The sequence below is a fragment of the Episyrphus balteatus genome, chromosome 2, assembly GCF_945859705.1.
Source record: "Episyrphus balteatus chromosome 2, idEpiBalt1.1, whole genome shotgun sequence".
Taxonomy (NCBI): domain Eukaryota; kingdom Metazoa; phylum Arthropoda; class Insecta; order Diptera; family Syrphidae; genus Episyrphus; species Episyrphus balteatus.
Window position 1 is genome coordinate 44140814 of NC_079135.1, and position 21324 is coordinate 44162137.

The 21324-nt window shown below is 30.9% G+C and overlaps 2 protein-coding genes across 3 annotated transcripts; one reads left to right on the forward strand and one right to left on the reverse strand.

Moving 5' to 3' along the window:
• Positions 1-126: 126 nt before the first annotated feature.
• Positions 127-6203, forward strand: LOC129911652 (uncharacterized). 2 transcript variants are annotated; one of them, XM_055989516.1, is made up of 4 exons: positions 127-145; positions 4962-5072; positions 5162-5500; positions 5555-6203. In XM_055989516.1, the coding sequence occupies exons 2-4, from the start codon at positions 4965-4967 to the stop codon at positions 5702-5704; spliced, it is 597 nt and encodes a 198-aa protein (XP_055845491.1). In that variant the 5' UTR covers positions 127-145; positions 4962-4964; the 3' UTR covers positions 5705-6203. The 2 variants fall into 2 exon arrangements, with proteins under 2 accessions (XP_055845491.1, XP_055845490.1); XM_055989515.1 differs by lacking the exon at positions 127-145 and adding an exon at positions 331-909.
• Positions 6204-19497: 13294 nt separating this feature from the next.
• On the reverse strand, positions 19498-20058 carry LOC129912086 (uncharacterized). The gene has a single exon (XM_055990195.1). The coding sequence runs from the start codon at positions 20013-20015 to the stop codon at positions 19794-19796; it is 222 nt and encodes a 73-aa protein (XP_055846170.1). The 5' UTR covers positions 20016-20058; the 3' UTR covers positions 19498-19793.
• Positions 20059-21324: the final 1266 nt, after the last annotated feature.

Below are 21324 nucleotides of genomic sequence, written 5' to 3' on the forward strand. Positions count from 1 at the left end.
CCCGCAGTCTTAGATCCGTAAAAAAAAAGTTTTTCTTTTGATCTAGATTCCTTGATTAGAATACAATTGAATTATTATTTCGATAGTGTAGCTGAGTCCATGCATCAGTTGCACAAGTTACAAGTACTGAACAAACTTATTTCACGTGAGTGGCGCGTTTCCTATAGTGATGTATTAAGCTTAATATGCATCAAACTCTGCATCGCAGTGTCTTGTCTGTTCATTTATAGATCTTTGTTCAATTAATTTGATCAAATTTTTTGCTGCTCCTGTTATTAGTACTATACAACACACGAACTTTCCCTCTTCCGTTTGCTTCATTTGTTTTTTGTGTCTAATTGGTTCAATATTCGGGAAAATGCGTTTATTAATCTACCCCCGCAACATTGTGAGGCCTCATCCAAAAACCGAGAGCAATATTGTACGTTGACTCAGAGTGTATCACATCCCTGTGATGACCGACAAGCGACAACTTATAGTCTCAAGCTCATCAGACTGACCATAAAACAATCTATACTGACATCACAGATCATACATTATGATGGGCTATGAGCAATGTGTGGAATGGCAATGACAGTCGGTTGTAACAATTGCCAGGGATCGTACTCGATTTAGTCTGAAGATAGAGTGCAGAGTTCTCTCATATTTGAGTTCGTTATTTTTATTTTTTATTTGAAATTCACCAAGTTTAGATTGCAATTGCGGCGGATTTTTAAGTTTTTTTTTTGCTATCGTTATCATACTCGCCGAGTTATGTATTATTTGTGCCATGCGATAGTGTTGATCCTTTGTGGGATTCTTATCACTACAAGTCGAGCCGATCATGTTATTGAAGATGATGGAAGCGAACCGTCCCAGTCGATGTTTTGTAAAAATGTTCGATCGCAACATTCCTTGAATATACAAGAAGTGTGTATTTTACTTAAATAAGAAATATTTGATAATAAATTTAATGCATTGTTAAATGGTGATTTGTAATAAACCGTGATGATCCTTGTACCTAAGTTGTAACTGAAAAAGTATAACACTAACAACAACTTTCGATAATGTGATTTGTTGTGTTGTTTAGTTTTTTTGAAATTATCAGTTCTCAGTTTTTGGTGATTCATGCAATGCTGACTTCTTTCATTTTCAATTCAAACTCGAACAAAAATTTTATTTATTTGTTTAAAGATTTTGAAAAACAAACTGACAAGTGATTCTTTTGTATATAATATCTAATAACACCCTATTAAATTATATTTAACTGACACATCCCAATGTGTAAACGCACTATCAATGTTTGATTGATATTCTTTATTCAATTAGTGACCCACAGAGATCAGGCAGTTGTGGTGTGGTTGACTTTATTGTTGACATAATGGTGTCAGTCATGAGTATTAATAACTGAAAGGCAATTGAACTTATACAATGAGGGTGTTGTTAAGTTTTTTTCTCATTACTAATTTATGTGATTTTGTAGAATCGGTTGTGTATGAAAAGGGAAACAATTTTTTGATGTGGTGTTACAAATGACCAATTACAAAAAAGTTATATTTATTTTTCAGTTAGGTTAACAAAGTTCAACCTATTTTAACTTAAGCTTCTTCTTGAGACAGATACGTCCTATAAAACATTTTCAAACCATTCTAATTGGCTCGAAATATTAACTTTTCAAAAACAACTGTTTTTTTTTAATATTGAAAAGGTGTTAGTAATATTACAATTACGGCTCCAACGATTATTAAGACGTTTCTTTTTTCTAAATATTCTTTTCAATGAAATGATGAAAGAAATCAAGTTTCGTAAATTTTTGAAGCCCGTATTCCCTAAAAAAGTCGATTTTTACCTTTGAAACCGTATTTTTTTTTCTTTTTTTTTTAATAGAATCTACTTAGGATTTACATAAAACGTCTTAGTATTTACATCCGACGTCTGGTCGGCAAAAAACAAAAAAAAAGTCGGGAGCAAGAACTTTGTTAGGTGATTTCAATTGACTTTAGTGTGCTGAATTCAAAACTGTTTACAGATTTATTCTATCACGTCTAGTTTTTTAGCTATATCTTTCACTATTTTCGCTTTAAAGTCTCAAAAACTAATTTTCAGTTTAGTTACTTTGTATGTTTAGTCAAAATTTCCATAATAAGTTGCTTTTTTTAAGTCCAAATTGGGTTCAAAAAACCATTTATTACTTTGAAAAAAAACCAATCAAGATTTTGAGATATGGAATCACAAATTTCTTTGAGAAAAAAAATTATTTTGAAAAAAAGTAAATACGTTTTAATTTAGCGTATTGAGATTGCATAACTAGTTTTGCAAAAAAAGATTTAACGGTGATGTAATTCCACATCAAATGTACTAAAAAAAAACGCGTTTTTGACCTGTTTATACTCAAGTATTTCAAAAACTTGACACGTGCCCGTGAAATTTTGACTTCGGATTTAGACTCAGCACACATAAATCCTTTAGAAAAGTAGGCTTTGGTTCAAGCTCTATTTTCGTTGCCGACCAGTGTTATTTTTTCATAAACAAAGTTAAAATTTTCTAACGTTTATAAGAAATTTCAAAACTAATTTCATCTCAAAACTAATGAATAACAAAAAATGTACAGAAAAGATCACCAATACGGTAAGTATTGATCTTTTAAGAGGTTATGCCTAGTTGTAAGTGCGAAAAATCGTGCTTTTTTGTGATTATTTTTTAAAGAGGCTTTCCATTAAATAAATACATACAATACCTAAATGGACATATAGTGAATTTAATGTGTTTTAATAATTCGCTATGTATTTGCAAAAATATTGAGTTGCTTTATTTTTGTAGTAGATCTCCTAGAGGAATTCCACAAAAAGGTAACTTTCGGTGAAGAAGATATCTCTGATCCAAATTATTAAAAATAAAAAAAAAAACAAAAAAATTCGTTTTTAGAATAGATGAATACAGGTACCTAATGAACGAAGAAATAGAAAAAAATTTTATTTTTTGACAAAATGGCGGCTTCCCAAAGAAAAAAATCGTTTTTTACCAATAAAAATTTCTTTAAACATCGAATTATTGTCAAAAAAATTATTCCTTCGTTTATTACCTGGCAAAAGTATTTAAGAAGATCGTGTGAAAATTTCAAGCCAAACGGTTCAACGATTTAAGAGAAATTTTCCTTACCGACTTTGAAAACACCGGTGTTTTAAAATTCGGTGCACTATTTCGAGAAAAAGGCGTTTAAGAATTGTGGGAACAATGTAAACTAAGTTAAAACGTCGTCACAAATACGCTAATTTCTCCGTTGCTAATTACCGTATCAATGTGAAATTTTCGGACAATATTCTTAAATATACATATACATATGTAGGTACATTCAAAATGTGCAAAAAAAAATATTTGATTTTTTTTCAAAATTACAAGTAGATATAGCCCCTTAACGTATGATCGTAATCGTGTGCCGTGATTCGACCCCAGTTTTAAAGAAAAGGAACATTTTAAAATGATAAAATTCGTTTTTCTGTTGCTAAAAAATAACTTTTGGTCACACTGCAATACGTGTTATATTAATACTCTAAGACTGTTCATTTGCGCCTGTCATCTTGTCCGATTATATCATCTTTGGCACAACTCCCCTAATTCATAATGGGATAAAATGCATTTTTGCCTTGTCTTGCAAAACCAGATCCCCTTTTGTAAACTTTTTCTCTTGTTTTTTTTCTTTGATGGGCTCTTATCTACTTATGCAAAAATGGTTGTGTAGTACTCACCGATTGTGTTGAGATTGACACCCTATTCCTTATAATAGATTCCGTATCCGTTTCGTATCCCATAAACTCGAAGCCATAATTTTTCCACACATAATCATTTTCAAGGCAAGAATCCACGTAAGGGCGTAAGCAAGTGATATCCCCTTAAAATAATCTGTGAGGTTTTGTCCTTGTCTAGTCAAGACCTTAATCACCTTAAAAATAAATTTTATGCATAAATTAATTTTGTGCATCCGATTTACTTGCAAACTTAACAAAAGCCTAACAACTTTATGACCCATTTTTAATCAAACTTGATATAATTTTTTCTAATGAATATCCAAACAAGATGATGATTTCTACCATGTCTTCGCCCCCCTTAATTCTGCGAACTTTTTGACCCACCCTTGTATAAGTACTTTTAAAATCTGCTGTTGGCTCCAATACTTAAAGAATTTTATTTAATTTTAAGTTTATATTTATAACATATTTAAAGTAAATGCATTCTAAAATTAATTTTCGCATAATGCATTCAAAATTAAAACACACAGTTCAACAACAAAAATACAAAATATGGGTCACTATGGTGTATACGTATCTTTTTATTTTATTATTTCAAAACTAAATTTTAATAGAAAATTTTCTGCTTGCCATTGCTTTATGAAGTTATTGACTTCAACAATTCTTTTAAATAAGAAATAAAGCTATATCTGTGCTGCTAAGGCGGTACAATTCAATGGAATTAAGCGATTTCTATAGATTTGATCTGATATAATGGTAGCCTTTTTCAATTAACATTGAATATTTAGGTTAAATGATTGTTCAGATTGTAAAACATTCTATGATAAGATATTTTTATTTAACTTTCATACTTCTGTTCTGTTCATGTTCTTCTAATCAGTCAGTTACTAAGCTTTTGTTTTTCGACACCTTGACCTTAAAAAATTATGGTTTGACTATATTGTTAGACACGCTTCATACATCACTAAAATAAACTCATCTACTCATCAGCAAGATTGTCTTGCAATAAAAAAAAAATGTTTACATTTTAAAAATAATTTACAATCTTTGCATTTCCTGCTGCACATTATGCAGATTGCTGATAAGCAAGTACATATTTTATTTAGTAGGTACATTTTCCAGATGCACTTTTTTCTCTGCGTTCAAAGTTCAATGAAATAATGCACTATACCTACCAGCTATTTAAACATTAATTTCTTTAATTTATTTATTTTGTTGTTTTATATTCTTCTTCAGATAATGGGATTGTGGTATGGAAGTGAAATAATCGCACACACCGAAAGCAGTCCAGGAACATATTATTATGATACTTGTGTTTTAATTCATTTGACCGATATCACACAACAAGTATGTACTCAGTGTAATATTACGCATTATATTGTTCTATATTTATTTGTTCCTATTTTTGTAATTAAACTTTATTTTATTACCAATAGATGGCAACAACAACAGAAAGGGTTTCATATGGCGCTCATAAAAAATCACCTCATCTTCGTCAAGATCCGCAAAATCGATTCTTGCATCTTGGATGGGAGGAAAAAGACAACAATTTGGAATACACACTTAATTATACGGAAGCAAATCCGGGTCTTTGGATGAGTATTGGCGATCAACATGGTACAATGTTGGACTTGCAATATAGACAGTTTCGTGGAACTATTCAAGTCGCGAAGGCAGTGCATGATCATATTGTACTGACATTCTGTGACTTTAAAGTGAATAGTACTTTCTTTACAATTGTACTAACAAGACAAAAACAAGGATTGGGAGAAGATGTGAGTTGTGTCTCGTCTAAAAGTCTGAAATAAAAATTATGGTTTTTCTTTTAGGGTCTTCGAAGCATTCGATCACTTTTGGCACGACGAGGATTAGCTACAGATTCTATACGAAAAGTGTGTTCATCAAGTGCAACGCATATTATTTCATCGATAACATTTTCAATAGTTCTATCATTGATCCTGTTTCTACATTCAAATTGAAAGAAATCACAAAAAAATAACAGTCCATCAAAATAAGAACATCCACTTCAAAAAAACACAGCTCTCTATCTATTAACTAATTTAATCTAATTTTACAATAATTCTTAAGCTTTCTACTCATCTAATTTATTTGATATGTATTATTTTCTCGGGAGTTGCAAGCTTGTAAGTGGGCGTTTATATTTTGTAACTTTAAGCTAAACCTCAATAGTAAGAAAAATTAAAAAAAAAAAACAAGTTGATTAAAACTGAAACTAAAATTAAATTATGTTTGTTCTTGTTTTTAGATCTTAATAAGATCATTTCTATCCGGATAGTATAAGCAGAAGGGTATAAATTAAAGATATGAAACAATTAATTCGGTTAGCCAATTTAATTCAATTACCGATACAACAAAAAAAAGAAAGACAAGATCTAGTAAATGTGTAGGTAGGTTGTAGGCGAAGATAATGTTGAAAATAAATTTAATTCGTGGATAAGTTTTCGTTCACAGAGTGTATCTCTGGTGGAATTTAATGGGAAAGTGTTGCCATTGAAATGCAAGTGATATAATAAATTATTCAAATTTTCTTCTATCAAAGCAAAACGTTTTAAATTAATTAATTGGATAATTTAAATTTTGATGTCAACTACAAAAAAAAAAAAATTACATAATCTTGTCTAAGAAAATGGTTTTTTAAGTGTTTGTATTCAATCTTAATTCTAGACTCATTAATAAGCAAGATGGAAAGAGCTATTAGGTATTTAAAACACAGAGTTAAAACGTAATATACTGTACCTATATACAATAGTATTTTTTTTGTACAATCTTCTATAAATTGAACTTCCAAAAAATGTAGTAGTAATTTAGTAAAGGCAAGGCACTTAAGTTTAAAAGTCGGGTTAAGACAAGTTTCTTTTATGAAAAACTCTAGAGATTGCATTGCTAAAGTGGGAAATAGAAAAGATCTTTGGTGGATTAGCTAGTAGGTACATCTTGTACAAATAACATCAGTTAGTACTGGGTTCTATAGATTAAGGAACCATAAAGCAAACCTTTACTATCGCAGAAATAGCTAAAAGATTCATAGGTTAGTCACTACTTCCATTTTAGTAAACACTGCAGCACGAAAAAAAAGTTATATTATCGATTCCGAAGAAAAAGAAGAAACAGAAAAACATCCGGCAAAAAAAATGTAAATGAAACCACATATACCTCCAGATTATTGCATTGGTTTTAACTAGAGTTGAGCGATTCTCTCTCGATTTATAATACGAATAGAAATTACAACACAAATTATGACGGATCAGATATCGAATCAGGCTTTTTCCCGCTAGGAAACTGTTTCCAAGAGTATCTCTGACCTGATCATTCCCACACTCTAATATGTCCATATCTGGTGAAGAAACACGGAACCCAGGGCTCATCAGTAAGCTATCGGTCCAATGCCCATGATGGCGAGCACAAAATAAAAATATGGGTCACTGTGGTGTATACGTATTTTTTTCTTTTAATATTTCAAAAATATATTTTAATATAGTTTTCTGTTATAATCTTTGAACAACAACAATAACATCTTGAAGGTGAGTTATAGCATTGTTTCACGGATGCCAGTCCGATCCAGACAGACTCCTTTATTGCATTTATATGTGGTGTTTAGTATTGTAATTTTTCATTTTATTCAAAAAAAGTTTTTTTTTTCTGTTTGCCAATGAAGACGAGCAAATCTCAAAGTTATTGGTGAGCGGTAAAACTGCGCTGCAAATCGTAGAACGATCACCCAATCCTACTATAAGCCCAGATATCGAATCAAATGGGTGTAATATTTATTCAAAAACATATTGCTTTTAACCCCTTGTAGCCCTAGATCGCAAATTTTAAAATTAATAATGAGAATCGACTTGCCTTTTACTATAATAAAACATGTATTTTTTTAAAAATTCATCATTAGGTATTTACTTAGTTATTTCGAAATTTAAGGAGTATGTGATGCTTTTTTGCTTATAATGAGGTAAGCTCAGGGGGGGTTCCAGGATTCTTCCCAAAGCAGCAACAAAACTTGGGTTTTTGAAAGTTCCAAACTCAAGGAAACAGCCTTTTAATCCTTAATTTCAATCGGTTTTATTTATTGTTCACTTCAAGCTTATTATACCTATATATATACAATGTCTTAATCTTTATTTATAACAAGTTACTTCATATATTTTGGTGTCCCCCCCGGTACACAATCCGGAGAGAAATCTGGTCGGAACTCACACTGAGAACCTATGTCCAACGAGCTAAGAAACTCAAAGGATAAATCTATGGAATCCTATGTCCCCACAATACGGAGAAAAGTCTGGTCGGAACTCGGCCCTATGTCCAACGAGAAGCTCGAAGGAGTTGTCTGTGGGAATCCCAATGGAAACCCTTATGTCCCCAAAATGTGGAGATAATTCCGGTCGGAACTCACTAGGAGAACCTTTGTCCAAAGAGAAGCTCAATGGAGTAGTCTGTGGGAATCCCAAAGGAAACCCTTATGTCCCCAAAATGTGAACATAATTCCGGTATAATTTGTTAGTATAATAATAATAATAATAATAATAATAATAATAATAATAATAATAATAATAATTTCCTGTTCTAATTTCTATCGTAAACTACCTGTGTTGATTTCTGATTCCCTAATACAACTAGCTACTTATTTACTATTTAGGACCAAAAATTCAAGAAAGGACAGTTAAATTACCAAGTCTTTTCCGGGTCTACTTGCCTCTGTGTCTATACTCTAAATGAATAGGTACTTGATATCAGAGATGCGCAAGATCGACCATTCAATCACAATTTTTGCTTCCTCATATGCTATTCGTTGCTAAAACTTACTGTGAAGTATAACACTACTAAAAGCTAAAATTGCATGAAAACTTAAATTCTAATTTTCTTTGTTTATTTTTTTTGTTTCTATTGTTTTAAGCAATGTGGCTACGTCACATGGCATGCGTATGCCTTTTAGAGAAGGTAATGTGTGGGCATTGCGGATATGCCGATTGTGTATAATTTACTTATACAATTTTCATTTCTTTATTAGAAAGGGATATATAAGTTGTGGCGCATCGTCACAAGTAAAAAAGTAATTTATTTTTGCTTATAAATGCAAAAATTCAAACAAAAAACTATCTATGTGCATTATTTTTAGGCACATTCCTAAAATGCAAAAATAAAACCTAGTTAATTTAGGCAGGAAAAATATTTTTTTCGGAATTTCGTAGTTTTTACACAAACTTGCTTGTTTTCAAAAAAAGTCGAACTTTCAACATTAACTGCCAATTAAAAATTATTGGTGCCATTTATTATAAATAGGTCTGTTTAATGAATCTGATCCGCTCAGAAAAGATCCGAAAAGTACAAGGTTGTATGTTCCATGAAGGAACACCTTGCCCCAAACTGTCCTACAAACTGTCATTTTGTGTTTCATGAAGTTGTCCAACACAGTTTAGTTCAAGTTTTTCTGCTCCTACTTTTGAGGTAGAGCAAATGAGTGAAAAGTGTCAAACAGCAGCTGATTTGTTTTATTCTGACAAAAATATAATAAAATTAATTCAAGATAATGGAAATTTCTTTAGAATCTTCTTAATATGAAGAAAAATTCAAAATGAGAACAAATATTCTAATTAATGGCGTTTTCGATTGGCAGTCCGGAAGCGTCCGGAATCATTCTGAAAAAATTTTATTCACACAAAACTGTCAGTTTTGTACGAATAAAACGCTTTCAGAATGATTCCGGACGCTTCCGGACTGCCAATCGAAAACGCCATAATTATAATTTATTTGAATGAAAAGTCATAACAAATGAATTTATTTTTGTTTTAGATTCAAAACTGTCAACCCAATAAAAACTTTTCTGATCTTTTTTGTTCTGACAGTTTTCACGAATTTGTGCTGTTCTAATCTTTTCTGTTCTAGTTTTTCTTCATTAAACAGACCTAATATGTTGTACTATTTCGATAAAGCAATATCTAAAAAACTCTGTTATAAGAAGGAAAATATAGTTTTTACAACTTTTGTGGGATCTTTGTTGGTTTGTAACAGATATGTCACATGGGGCTACAAGGAGTTAAAATAGCCAAATAATTACATCACATTGTATATTTTTTCATACGAATTTTATTTATTGCTGCCATTTCTAAATTCTTTGTTACGATCATATTTGCAATAAATTTCAGCCCATGATCGCGATAGTGAATGGACTTTTACCTCGTCCCTTTCATTTCTTATCTTAAAGAAATTTTTCAAAAATAACAAATTACAATTCTTAAAAACAAATTATTTCCATGTTCACGAAATCAGTAGACAATAAAAAAAACAAAAGCCCCATACGTACATACACTCAGTCACAAAAGTAAGTATACACCCCTATCTTTGTTTAACCAAGACCTCAAACAAAAAATCTAACACATTTTCGAAAAAAATTTAAATGTGGTTTTATTTCATTAATCATTGCCTACATATTTACAAAAAAATTTTGTCAAATAATCAATACTAAATGAAAAAGTGACAAAAAACTAAACACAGTACAAAATTTCGCATTACAAAAGTAAGTATACAGAGATGAAAAAACTATGAAAATCGATGTTAAAAGTATAAATACCTAATTTTTTTTGGGAATGAATATATTTTTGGCTACCCCCTAGACTTGACGACGTCAAACTCACTTGAAGGCATTGATTTTACTAGATTTTTTGCAACATTTGGGCCGAATCTTATTCACTCTTCCTATAAGACTCGTTTCAGCTAATCCTTTGAATGCTTCCTTACTTTTCTCACCAAATGGTCTCACAGATGCTAAATAGTATCCAAATCGGGTGACTGGGGGACGTTTGGATCTGGTTTTGAAAGTTTTTGATCAAAAATTCACTCAAAAAGACCGAGTTTTGCTTAGGGTCGTTACCTTTATTGAAGATAATCAATCCATCTTAGCCTAATTATTCGACACTCTGGTGCAGGTTTGTCTATAAAATATCTAAAAAAGAATACCCATCCATTTTTTCCTCAAGGAGACCAAGTAATCCACACCGAAAGCTATAAGCAAAACCCCCATACCATAAACGAATCACTGCCGTTTTTACCAGTACCTTCCTTTCTTTTCGGATCTACTTCTTTTCTCGGTTTTCTAGAAATATTGCCACATCCATAACTCATATGCACTTAAGACGAAGTGTACTGCTCAGATGGAGCTGGTAAAATTTGGAGAAAGATACAAAAGTAACAAAATCCTATCAAAAAGCTGGTACTGGTAAAAACGGCAGTGATTCGTTTATGGTATGGGGGTTTTGCTTATAGCTTTCCGTGTGGATTACTTGGTCTCCTTGAGGAAAAAATGGATGGGTATTCTTTTTTAGATATTTTATAGACAAACCTGCACCAGAGCGTCGAATAATTAGGCTAAGATGGATTGATTATCTTCAATAAAGGTAACGACCCTAAGCAAAACTCGGTCTTTTTGAGTGAATTTTTGATCAAAAACTTTCAAAACCAGATCCAAACGTCCCCCAGTCACCCGATTTGGATACTATTTAGCATCTGTGAGACCATTTTGTGAGAAAAGTAAGGAAGCATTCAAAGGATTAGCTGAAACGAGTCTTATAGGAAGAGTGAATAAGATTCGGCCCAAATGTTGCAAAAAATCTAGTAAAATCAATGCCTTCAAGTGAGTTTGACGTCGTCAAGTCTAGGGGGTAGCCAAAAATATATTAATTCCCAAAAAAATTTAGGTATTTATACTTTTAACATCGATTTTCATAGTTTTTTCATCTCTGTATACTTACTTTTGTAATGCGAAATTTTGTACTGTGTTTAGTTTTTTGTCACTTTTTCATTTAGTATTGATTTTGACAAATTTTTTTTTGTAAATATGTAGGCAATGATTAATGAAATAAAACCACATTTAAATTTTTTTCGAAAATGTGTTAGATTTTTTTTTTTTTGAGGTCTTGGTTAAACAAAGATAGGGGTGAATACTTACTTTTGTGACTAAGTGTATGTACTTGAAAATGTTTAAATGGATGAGTCAGTCAGTTATTATTTACGAGTATGTTTCATTATAAAGCTTATTAAACAGTTTCAAACCATACATATTTAAAAAACCTTTAAAAAAAAAAACTAATTATTCAAACCTTCAACCTATGCAATCGAACCAAATACTTCAAATGCAAAACGTTCAGTGGATCGCATTTTGCTTCATATAATGCCCCCAAAAAAATATTTAAAAAAAAAACACAAAACAAAATTTAACGAAAGACGTCACACTCCAGCAAAAACAAAATCTTAAAACCGTCAGGTTTAATAATCTAAATGACCAACTGGCGTAAAAAGGGGTTGGTTGGCCGCACATGGCGCAAAATGGTGTGTGACTTTGGACTATCACAGCTTCTCTTATCATCATTTTTGTTTATTTGAATAAACATGCTGCGGTTTCGTGTTATAGTTTTGGTGTTTTTGCTTTTTATAATTTAAGTCAATCACTGAGTTTTTTATTAGTTAAATAAAATATTGAGATAAGATTTTGTTTATGGTTTGTTTTTAGTTAAGTTTAATAACATTCAGCAAAACAGCTGATTCTTATTTTTTGCCAACCATATTCGAAATAATATTTTTGGAAATGAAATAAAGCTACCATCAATTATATTGTTAGGAAATGTATTCCATTTAAGCTTTTTTATTGTTTTGAGACTTTAAATGCAGACATTGTTGTTATTTATGAAAAATTTAAAGATATAAGTACTCGTACATTTCCCCATTCCAAAATTTCACTTATCTGAAGACGATGAGTCCTCAATACAACGATTGTATACTTCCATGTTATTGTCTAGAAATTAATCTTATCTAAAATGTTGTTTTCTGTATTATCCATTGTTTAAATCTAGGTAAGTCTTTTGAATTCTGATAAGAGTTTTTGACATTATAAACGATAACCAAGGTATGATGAGAGTTTAAAGAGGTTTATGTCAATAGATCTTTACTTCTTCGTGATTAACTTAGATAAAAGAAACTGTACAAGTATGTAGTGTAAAAGCTATCAATTAATCTTAGTTCTTAGATACGGTGTGGATTTTTGAAAGAACATGGCAGCGTTTCACCTTCCTGTTGTCCTTCAAGTTTATTGAATGGCTTGAAATTTTGAAATGGAAGAAAAATCACTCTTTAAACTCATGCTGATTATAGTGGAATTGATAGTGGTTCTATTGATAGTGGTTCTATCTCTTATGTTTGGGGGAATTCAATGGTTGTGGTATACCAATTTAAAAATCTTAAAAACCAAGAAAATAGGGGACTGCGAAATTTCACAAATTATCGAAATCCCTTCTATTCAAGTGACATTACTTCCTCTCCCCTCCACACTCTCGCATTTATGTATTCTGAAATTTTGAATCCTGAAATCATTTCGAACAAATCTGCATCATTACTTTTGGGATCAATTTTTGTAAGACCTGTGCGAACTTTTGGGTGTTTTAGTGCAGATAAAAAGTCTCTCCTTGAGAGATGAGTATTATTGCAATCAGAAAAAGAATCGTCTGTTGGGTGTTTTAGATAAAAAATCTCTCATGGGGTCAGAGAGTCAAGGGAAACATGATGTGACTAATTTAAAGTGATTTCCCCAAGATTTGTATTCCTCGAAAAAGAATGTTTTTTTGGGCTCGTCTGCCGGGTCATAAAAATGTCTGTTTTGGTAGTTCTGTAATCAGGGAGAGTAAGGCGTCAGGATCCAACTAGTTTTAAGTGGTTACCCTCACCAAATCAATTTTCAGGAAAGAGTACTTTTGATGCACTTTTACTCTGCAAAGGCGCTGATACATGCTGGCAGACGATCGTTTTCGTGACTGAGACTAATAGTAACATTAATATGATTGGGAATATTTCTCGCTAAAATCTGCTTCAAGCTTTAGGGCCATTTTTACTTGCGATATAGGTACTATATATCAAGTTATGCATTCGTACAAAAAAAAAAAGTTGAGATAACATTTTTCCATGACATTACGATGGTAGACAATGCCAAAAAAGTGGGTCCCGGAAGTCCGTCTGTCTGTCTGTCTGTCAGTCTGTCTGTCTGTCTGTCTGTATAAGGAGCTACAGCCTAAACGGATGGACCGATTAATGTCAAACTTGGTATGTAGCATTATTTGGCGACTCTCCAGAGGGGTTTTTGGAATTAATTTTTTTGGACCAAAAATAACGGTACTTGTCATATACCGATTTTAGTAAAATTGAAATATCTCGAAAACGGCTCCAAAGATTTTGTTTAAAAAATTCAAATGTTAGTTTTAAGCTAAGGTCTATCTTTCAGTGGAAAATTTTTTTTTTTAAATCATTATTAACGGTACCTGCCATAGAATCGTTTTTTTCAAATCCGATTATCTCTTAAACTGCTTCTTCGATTTCAACGAAACTTTTTGTGAAAAAGCATTTATACAATTTAAATATAAACCAAAAATAAAATTTCCAAAAAAATAATTTTTGGATTTAAAAAAAAATTTGAAAATTTTTTTTTGAAAAATCAAATTTTCGAAAACGGGTCATGAAATTTTTTTGAAATTTTGAATTTTAGATGTTGATTAGTGATTTCTACAAAATGGCATACCAATTTTATTTTAAAACTTTTTTTTAGTTTTTTAAAAAACGGCTCTAACGATTTTGAAAATTTTTTTTCTAAAAATGCATGTTAATATCTCAATCAAAACTGCATACTTGTTTTGGAGGGCAATTTAATTTCAGATTTTATTTTAATTTAAAAAAAAAACGAATTTTATTTTTTTTTTCCAAATTTCTATATAAAAAGTCTTAAAAATTTAAGCAACTTTAACTCTAAGAGCAAGTTTGTGCGACCCAGTCGTGCATTTTATTTTCACTCGGAGTTGAACATAACTTGAGGATTTTTATCGTCAAATTCCGATTTCGGTTTTATTCACTCCAAGTTGACGTTTTTAACTTTCGATTTTAAAGTTGAGAGTTGATCAACTTCCAGTTTTCTCAACTAAAAGTTTGCGGACCAAACTTGAGAGTTTACTTCAGATTTTTTTTTTTTTTTAATTATTCTGTCAAAATTTTGTTATCAGTTATTGTGTTAATGGGCAGGTTCAGAAACGTTAGGGACTAAATATTTAGGTAATTTCTCGGCCTCTGATTGGTCAACTGTCAAAAAAAATCCTTCCAATTTAGGTAATTTTATTGGAAAGCTAACTGGAAAATTAGGCATAGAAAATCTAGGAAAGTTTTTTTTGTCAACATGACAGCTGATTGTTTTTAATAACAGAATTTTGTTAGCAAAATTGAATTTATTTGTATGAAAAACGAGTTAAGAGTGCATTATCGGTTATAATTAATATTATTTATTTATTAAAGTAAAGTTAAATTCGGTGTTTGCCCCATGCGGTCTTAATTAAATTTCGAAATTTGACAATAACATCATATCCAAACTAATTTAGTCAATTTACTCAAATTTCCGTTCAGAAAATGTCGTTGCCTAAATATTTAGTCCCTAATATTTCCTGAACGTGCCCAATGAATTAATATTCACACAAAATAGAATACAAATATGCCAACGAAATGAAAGATTCAAATTTTAGTTTAAATAAATGACAGGTTTTGTTTCATATTTCATAAATATCCCAGGGATATTTTTCAAACTTGAAGTTGGCCAACTTTAGATCTTCAACTGGAGAGTTGAGAAAATAATTAGTGAATAAAAAGAAATTACAACTTGTGTTTCAACTCTCAAGTTAAAGTCAACTCTCAAGTTGGCAAACTCGAGAGTTTGCTTCAAGTTGAGCAATAGTGAAAAAAATGGCCCTTAGACTACTAGTACATACAATAAAATTACATAAAACGATACAAAATATTATAAGGAAGAGAATGTATGTTTATTTTTTGGTCTACGACAATCTGGAGCAAAGATATTAGCTTGGAAGTAAAATATCCCAAAAAACGAATTTTTGTGAATAACTCCTCAAAAAAGAATGATCAGGACCTCTATCGATCCATGAAATAAAAACTGACAGTGCCTCTGTGCGCAAGGTTAGGCCCTTTTTTCCGACGCTTTGACTGGAGTACCTATATGTACATGTTTCCTTATTAGATAAGAAAAGTAGCCCCGAATCTTATAAAAAGTAAAGGTTTTCATATGTGCTTTTTTCCGTGATGGTTGGGTAATATCTTTATTTCCTGTTTAATATAAATACCCTTCACAAGTTATTCTGCTATGGAGATATAGAGAGTAGAAACATTTGAAGGCAGTCTATTGATGAATTCATTGTCAATTATATAGCTCTCGGTAAAGCCCTCTTTTTGTCTTGAGAGAAAGGGATAATTTTATTTCTTATATTGATAAAACATACATTATACTTTATATGATTGAACAGAATAGATATCAAAGATTCAATTTTTCAGTCGTTTATAAATTGACAGTGACCTCAACACACTCTTGGTTAACCTACTTGTATCTTTTGCTATCATATACCAACTCTTAACTATATTATCGTGTAAAATATAGCTGCGCAAAAATTACATAAGATTCAAAACAATAAAAATGGAAAAAGTGAAAAAAAGTACAGTCTAACCATTTTAACTTTAATAGTGGTTTTGGTTCCACTTGAAAACTTCTATATAGATTACATTCTATAATGAAAGCACGCCAATTTTATCTGTATATCAACTATTAAACGTGGTCGCACTTAGGACTTTATAAATTATAAAATCTAATCTTGTTTACCTTCCGAAATGTTTTAAAATGTTTGTCATTCTCATTATAATAGTTGATTAAATAATAATAATAAAAAGATTCACTGTAAATGGGGATTAAATTTAATGCACAATAAATGCAATAGATATAGATTTTTGTTTACTTTGAGCAGCTTATTTGATACTTTTCGGAAAGGGCTTTTATTAAACGTTTGGGTAATTGCATATAATTATAAACGGTAAAATCATTTATCTTCGGATGAACTAATTTTCCCTAGGCAAATCGAGTTCATCCTTATGCAAATAAAATAAACAAGTTTTTTGCGTATTTGATTACACTGGTCAACAAGGTTTTTGCCACAACAACCAAAATATACTTTTCTAGTAGTTTTTGATGTGCTGAACTCGAATCTGAAGTCAGAAAATTGTTATTGGCCTCCGTTTTTTAAATATTACCGTTAGAAAATGTCAAAAAACGTCATTTTGGCTGCTTTTGAGGTTATGTTTTTATGTGGGGTAATACATTATGAATAAATTTGTAACGGTGGCAATAAGAACTGATTTTATTCTTTCAAAAAATGTTTAAATCTTTCTGATATCTCTTTTACTGCCCGAGATATTTAAAATTTAAATAGCGGTCTTTGAATCAGAAACAACACTGTCCAACCAAATTAAACTTTTTTTGCCACAAGAACCAAAATATACTTTTCTGAAGGTTTTTGGGTTGCTGAGCTCGAATCCGCAATCAGAAAAATTTTATTAACCTTAGTTCTTGAAATATTACCGTTATAATATGCAAACTAAAGGTTTTTTTTATAACGGTTATATTTCAAGAACGGAGGCTAATAGAATTTTTCTGATTGCGGATTTGAGCTCAGCAACCCAAAAACCTTCAGAAAAGTATATTTTGGTTCTTGTGGCAAAAATTCTGTGACCAGTGACTTAATCTTTACATTAAGTTTAGTTTCTCTTTGGCTATTAAACAGAAACTCAAAATATCTCGAGCAATAAAAGAGATATCGGGAAAATTTAAACAGTTTTTGAAAGTAGAATATCAGTTTTTATAATAACCGTTACAAATTTGTTTATAATGAATTACCCCACATAAAAACATAACCTCAAAAACAGCCAAAATGACGTTTTTTAGCATTTTATAACGGTAATATTTCAAAAACGGAGGCCAATCAAATTTTTCTGACTTCAGATTCGGATTCAGCACCCCAAAAAATACTAGAAAAGTATATTTTGGTTCTTGTGGCAAAAAAAAAAGTCAAATTTTGTTGACCAGTATTATCTTAATCTTTAAGACTAAACTAGATTAACCTACTCCGAACTAATTTATCTTAGGCTAAACTAGTTTTAAAGAAACATGAGAATTTAACTAACAAACAAAGATTAAATTTGAGTTACAAGAGTTGGCAGGTTAGGTACCTAATGTATTTATTTATAATCTTAGAAATTGATTTACTACCCAGAACGTTGAATTTCCCTAACGATATAAATCTTTCTGATTTAATAATAATGACTTTTCAGTAAAATTTGAAAATTTAGAAAAATAAAAAATGGTTCAGCGAATTTTTCAAACTTTGACCAAGAATAACCTTCGAATGGTTATATTATAGTGAAGAAAGTATCGAAGACTTTTTTGTAGAGAAGTCTATTTCCAACAAGAATATGCATACAAATTAGCTAAGCCCTGCGTCGATTAATAACGAAGCGTGTTTTTTTTCTATAAACGAGGCTGAAGAAAAAATAGAAAACTAGAAAGAGGAGGATCTTCTCATTAATATTAGGAGTCCACACTTGGTGAATATGTTTTTAGAGGTGGCAAGTATTCTATTTCTCTGTGTCAGAACTAAAAAAAACAACCAATTTTTTTTATCTTCCAAACTATAACTACTATAGGTATTAAAGAGCAAGTTTTAGAAACTCGTAACAAATAGGTACAGGTTTGACTTAACATTAAGATGATAGAAAATGCAATTTTGTCTTTAGGTAGGTACATATTTGTGTCCAGCTAGAACTTGACCCTAAATCTTAACCGTTGAAGAAATTTTAAATTTTAATCTCCAAACGAAGTATGCCATTTTGATTTCTTATATAAAAAAATTTAAGATTTTTTTTATTGAAATCGTTTTTGTACAAAAAAATTTTGGCATTCTGAAGAAAATATTAGTCTACACATTCATTAACCCATTTTTTTTTAATCGGAAATTGATACATATTTCTGAAAATTGTTCTTAATTTAAAAAAAAAATCGTTCACATAATTTAGGAGAAATTCAGAAATCAAGAAAACGGTTCTGTGGCAAATGCCGTTGATAACGGTCCAAAAATATTTTTTCTTATTTCAGAAGTAGGAGCATATTTTCGACCGAACACGAATCTTTTTATTCAAAGTTAGTTGGAGCCGTTTTTAAAAAACCAAACTTTTTCATTTTGGTCAAATTTTTATCCTAAAAAAAATTCAATCTCCCATCTAGAGAATTTAAAAAATGCCTTAGCTACATATCAAGTTTAAAGAAAATCAATTCAATGTTTTCGGCTTTATTTGGGGTAGAGAAAAACAGACAGACAAAAGACCTCCTTTTTTCGTATTCTCTATCGTCAAAGATTTTTAGTATTCATTTCAAGATTAATCCCTTTTCTTGTCTTTACTACTGCATTGAGATGGTATGTCAGTCAACTTACTTCCACTATCAAATTTTATTCAAATCAAAAGAAAACAAAATTTCTTTTACAGTCTTTAAAATTTTCTTCAAAAAAATCTGCTTTCTCAAACCTTTAAAACGTTGTTTTCCATTTTTTCTTATCTTTTTCGAAGAATAGATTAAAAATGTATTCATTTGAACTGTTTTCTTTGTTTGGTTTGGTTAATCATCAAAAGAAAACAAATTTAATTTGTAGACATTTTGTCTGGCTGCCTTCAACTTTTTTTGATGGATAGAAACTATAGACCTTGTGATTACCTGATATCAGCAAAGTCTAATCCAAAAACACCATAGCAACAGCAGACCTATGTAAAAAAATATTACAGGTGTTATCTTAAGACAAAAGATTTGAGACTGTGTAAAACCAAGTAAATAAAAATAAAAGTGATTGGATTTGTTTTTTTTTTTTTTTGTTTTTAATTTGTATCGAATTTTATTCGCACTTAATCTATAGTTTTGTTTTTTTGATCACAAATTGGATTTTTTTCTCAGAGAGAGAAAAAAAAGGAATATTTTTGTACTCCAAGTTTTTTTTTTTTGTTAGACCTTAGCAGCTTATCCACGTTTTGATAATAATAATTTTTTTTTTTATCACAAATAACAATAATTTTATCTTAACTACATCTACAATTATATACTATTTACAACTTTTACAACTTTAAGGACACTTTTTCCTGTTGTGTTTAAATTTACTTCTTGGTAAGTCCTGGACTTCTGAAATTCGTGGTGTAATTGGTCAATCGAATGTTTTGTGGTGGCAATTTTTGGCTCTTGTCGAATTCGAAGGTTTTGTTGTATTTGTACATCTTGCCGGACTCCTTGCATCGCCAGTACACAGTTTGGACAGCATTCCTGCCAGCAATGTAACGGGTGGTAGCTCCGACTAAGGCGTTAATATTATTAGCAGTCATTTTGTGTTTTTTTTTTATTCAAGAAAATTTGAAAAATTAAAACAAAATTTTGAATTAATTCTACGATTTCTGATTGAACTCTTTCTGTAGCTAAAGCTTTCTGCGGTCTCTGCTTGTGATAGCATACGCTGGGCATTTTATAAAGGTTTCAAGTGTTTGTATTATAGATGATTAGCGCGACTATTATGATGTTTTTATTGTTGTTGTATTCCTTATCTGATCATGTGAACACAACGAGACTGGATGGAGAGGGAGTGTTCGCATTTATAGTAAACGTATGTGTACATAGTTTATCATTGTAGTTTTGTATTTATTTAATTATTTGCTTGTTTGCAAACAATAACTCTCCTGCTATACTTACATGTAGAAAGCACTCGTTAAGAAGGTGATTAGAGAACTTGCATCATGATGTGTTATTCAATTTAGAATGGATTTCCTTTGTATTGGGTGATATGATTCAATATAATAATAAGTTTGCATCGCAAAAGATGTTATAATTTTTCTAATCAAAATGCATCATAGGATTCTACCCTACACAGACTTTTGGTGACCCTGTAAACTTCTGTCCAAATATCATAACTTGAAAACTATGAACCTTACGTCAAATATTGAGCTGTTTATTCTATTGAATTCTAACTAAGCAAACACTTTTTTGCTGAGCCAGTTCAGTACTCTAGAAGTTTATCTGATCTTCCGTTTGCACAAGACCTTTGGTCAGTGCATTGTTTCATCAAGAGGCTCAAAGTCGCTGAATATTTAACGGTTTCAAAACTATCGAGTACAAAAAGCAAGGTGTTAAAATAATGTTCAGACATAACCATAAGAAGTAATATTCCTCCTTCTTATTATCAGTAGCTATTATCATGCATAAAATGATAACGACTTTAACTCTTTTTGTTTTTGAATGCGTAGTCAAATTCTCTTAATAGAAGGCGTGGGTAAAAAGAAAGCTAGACTACGTTTGCTTGTTATCAAACAACATACGATAGATAGTGGTACGGCCAAAGCCCCATTGACTTAGTTATATGTATGATGGATGTGGATGGAATATTTTTTTAAAATTTTTTTGGCAATGTTCTCAAGTCTTATCAGTGGAAAGTTTTTATTGACTCGCTAAATTGTAATTTAAAACTCGACAAAGTCTGGGGAATTTGTTTGTTTACATTTTTTTTCTTTCGAACATCACTCGAGTGCATGGCAGAAATGACTAAGCAAAAGTACTCTTCACTGATAAGTGATGAAATGATTTGAAACCTTGACCATGAAGTATTTTGTTGTAAGATTGTTCTCTAGGGCATGCGAAAGGGTA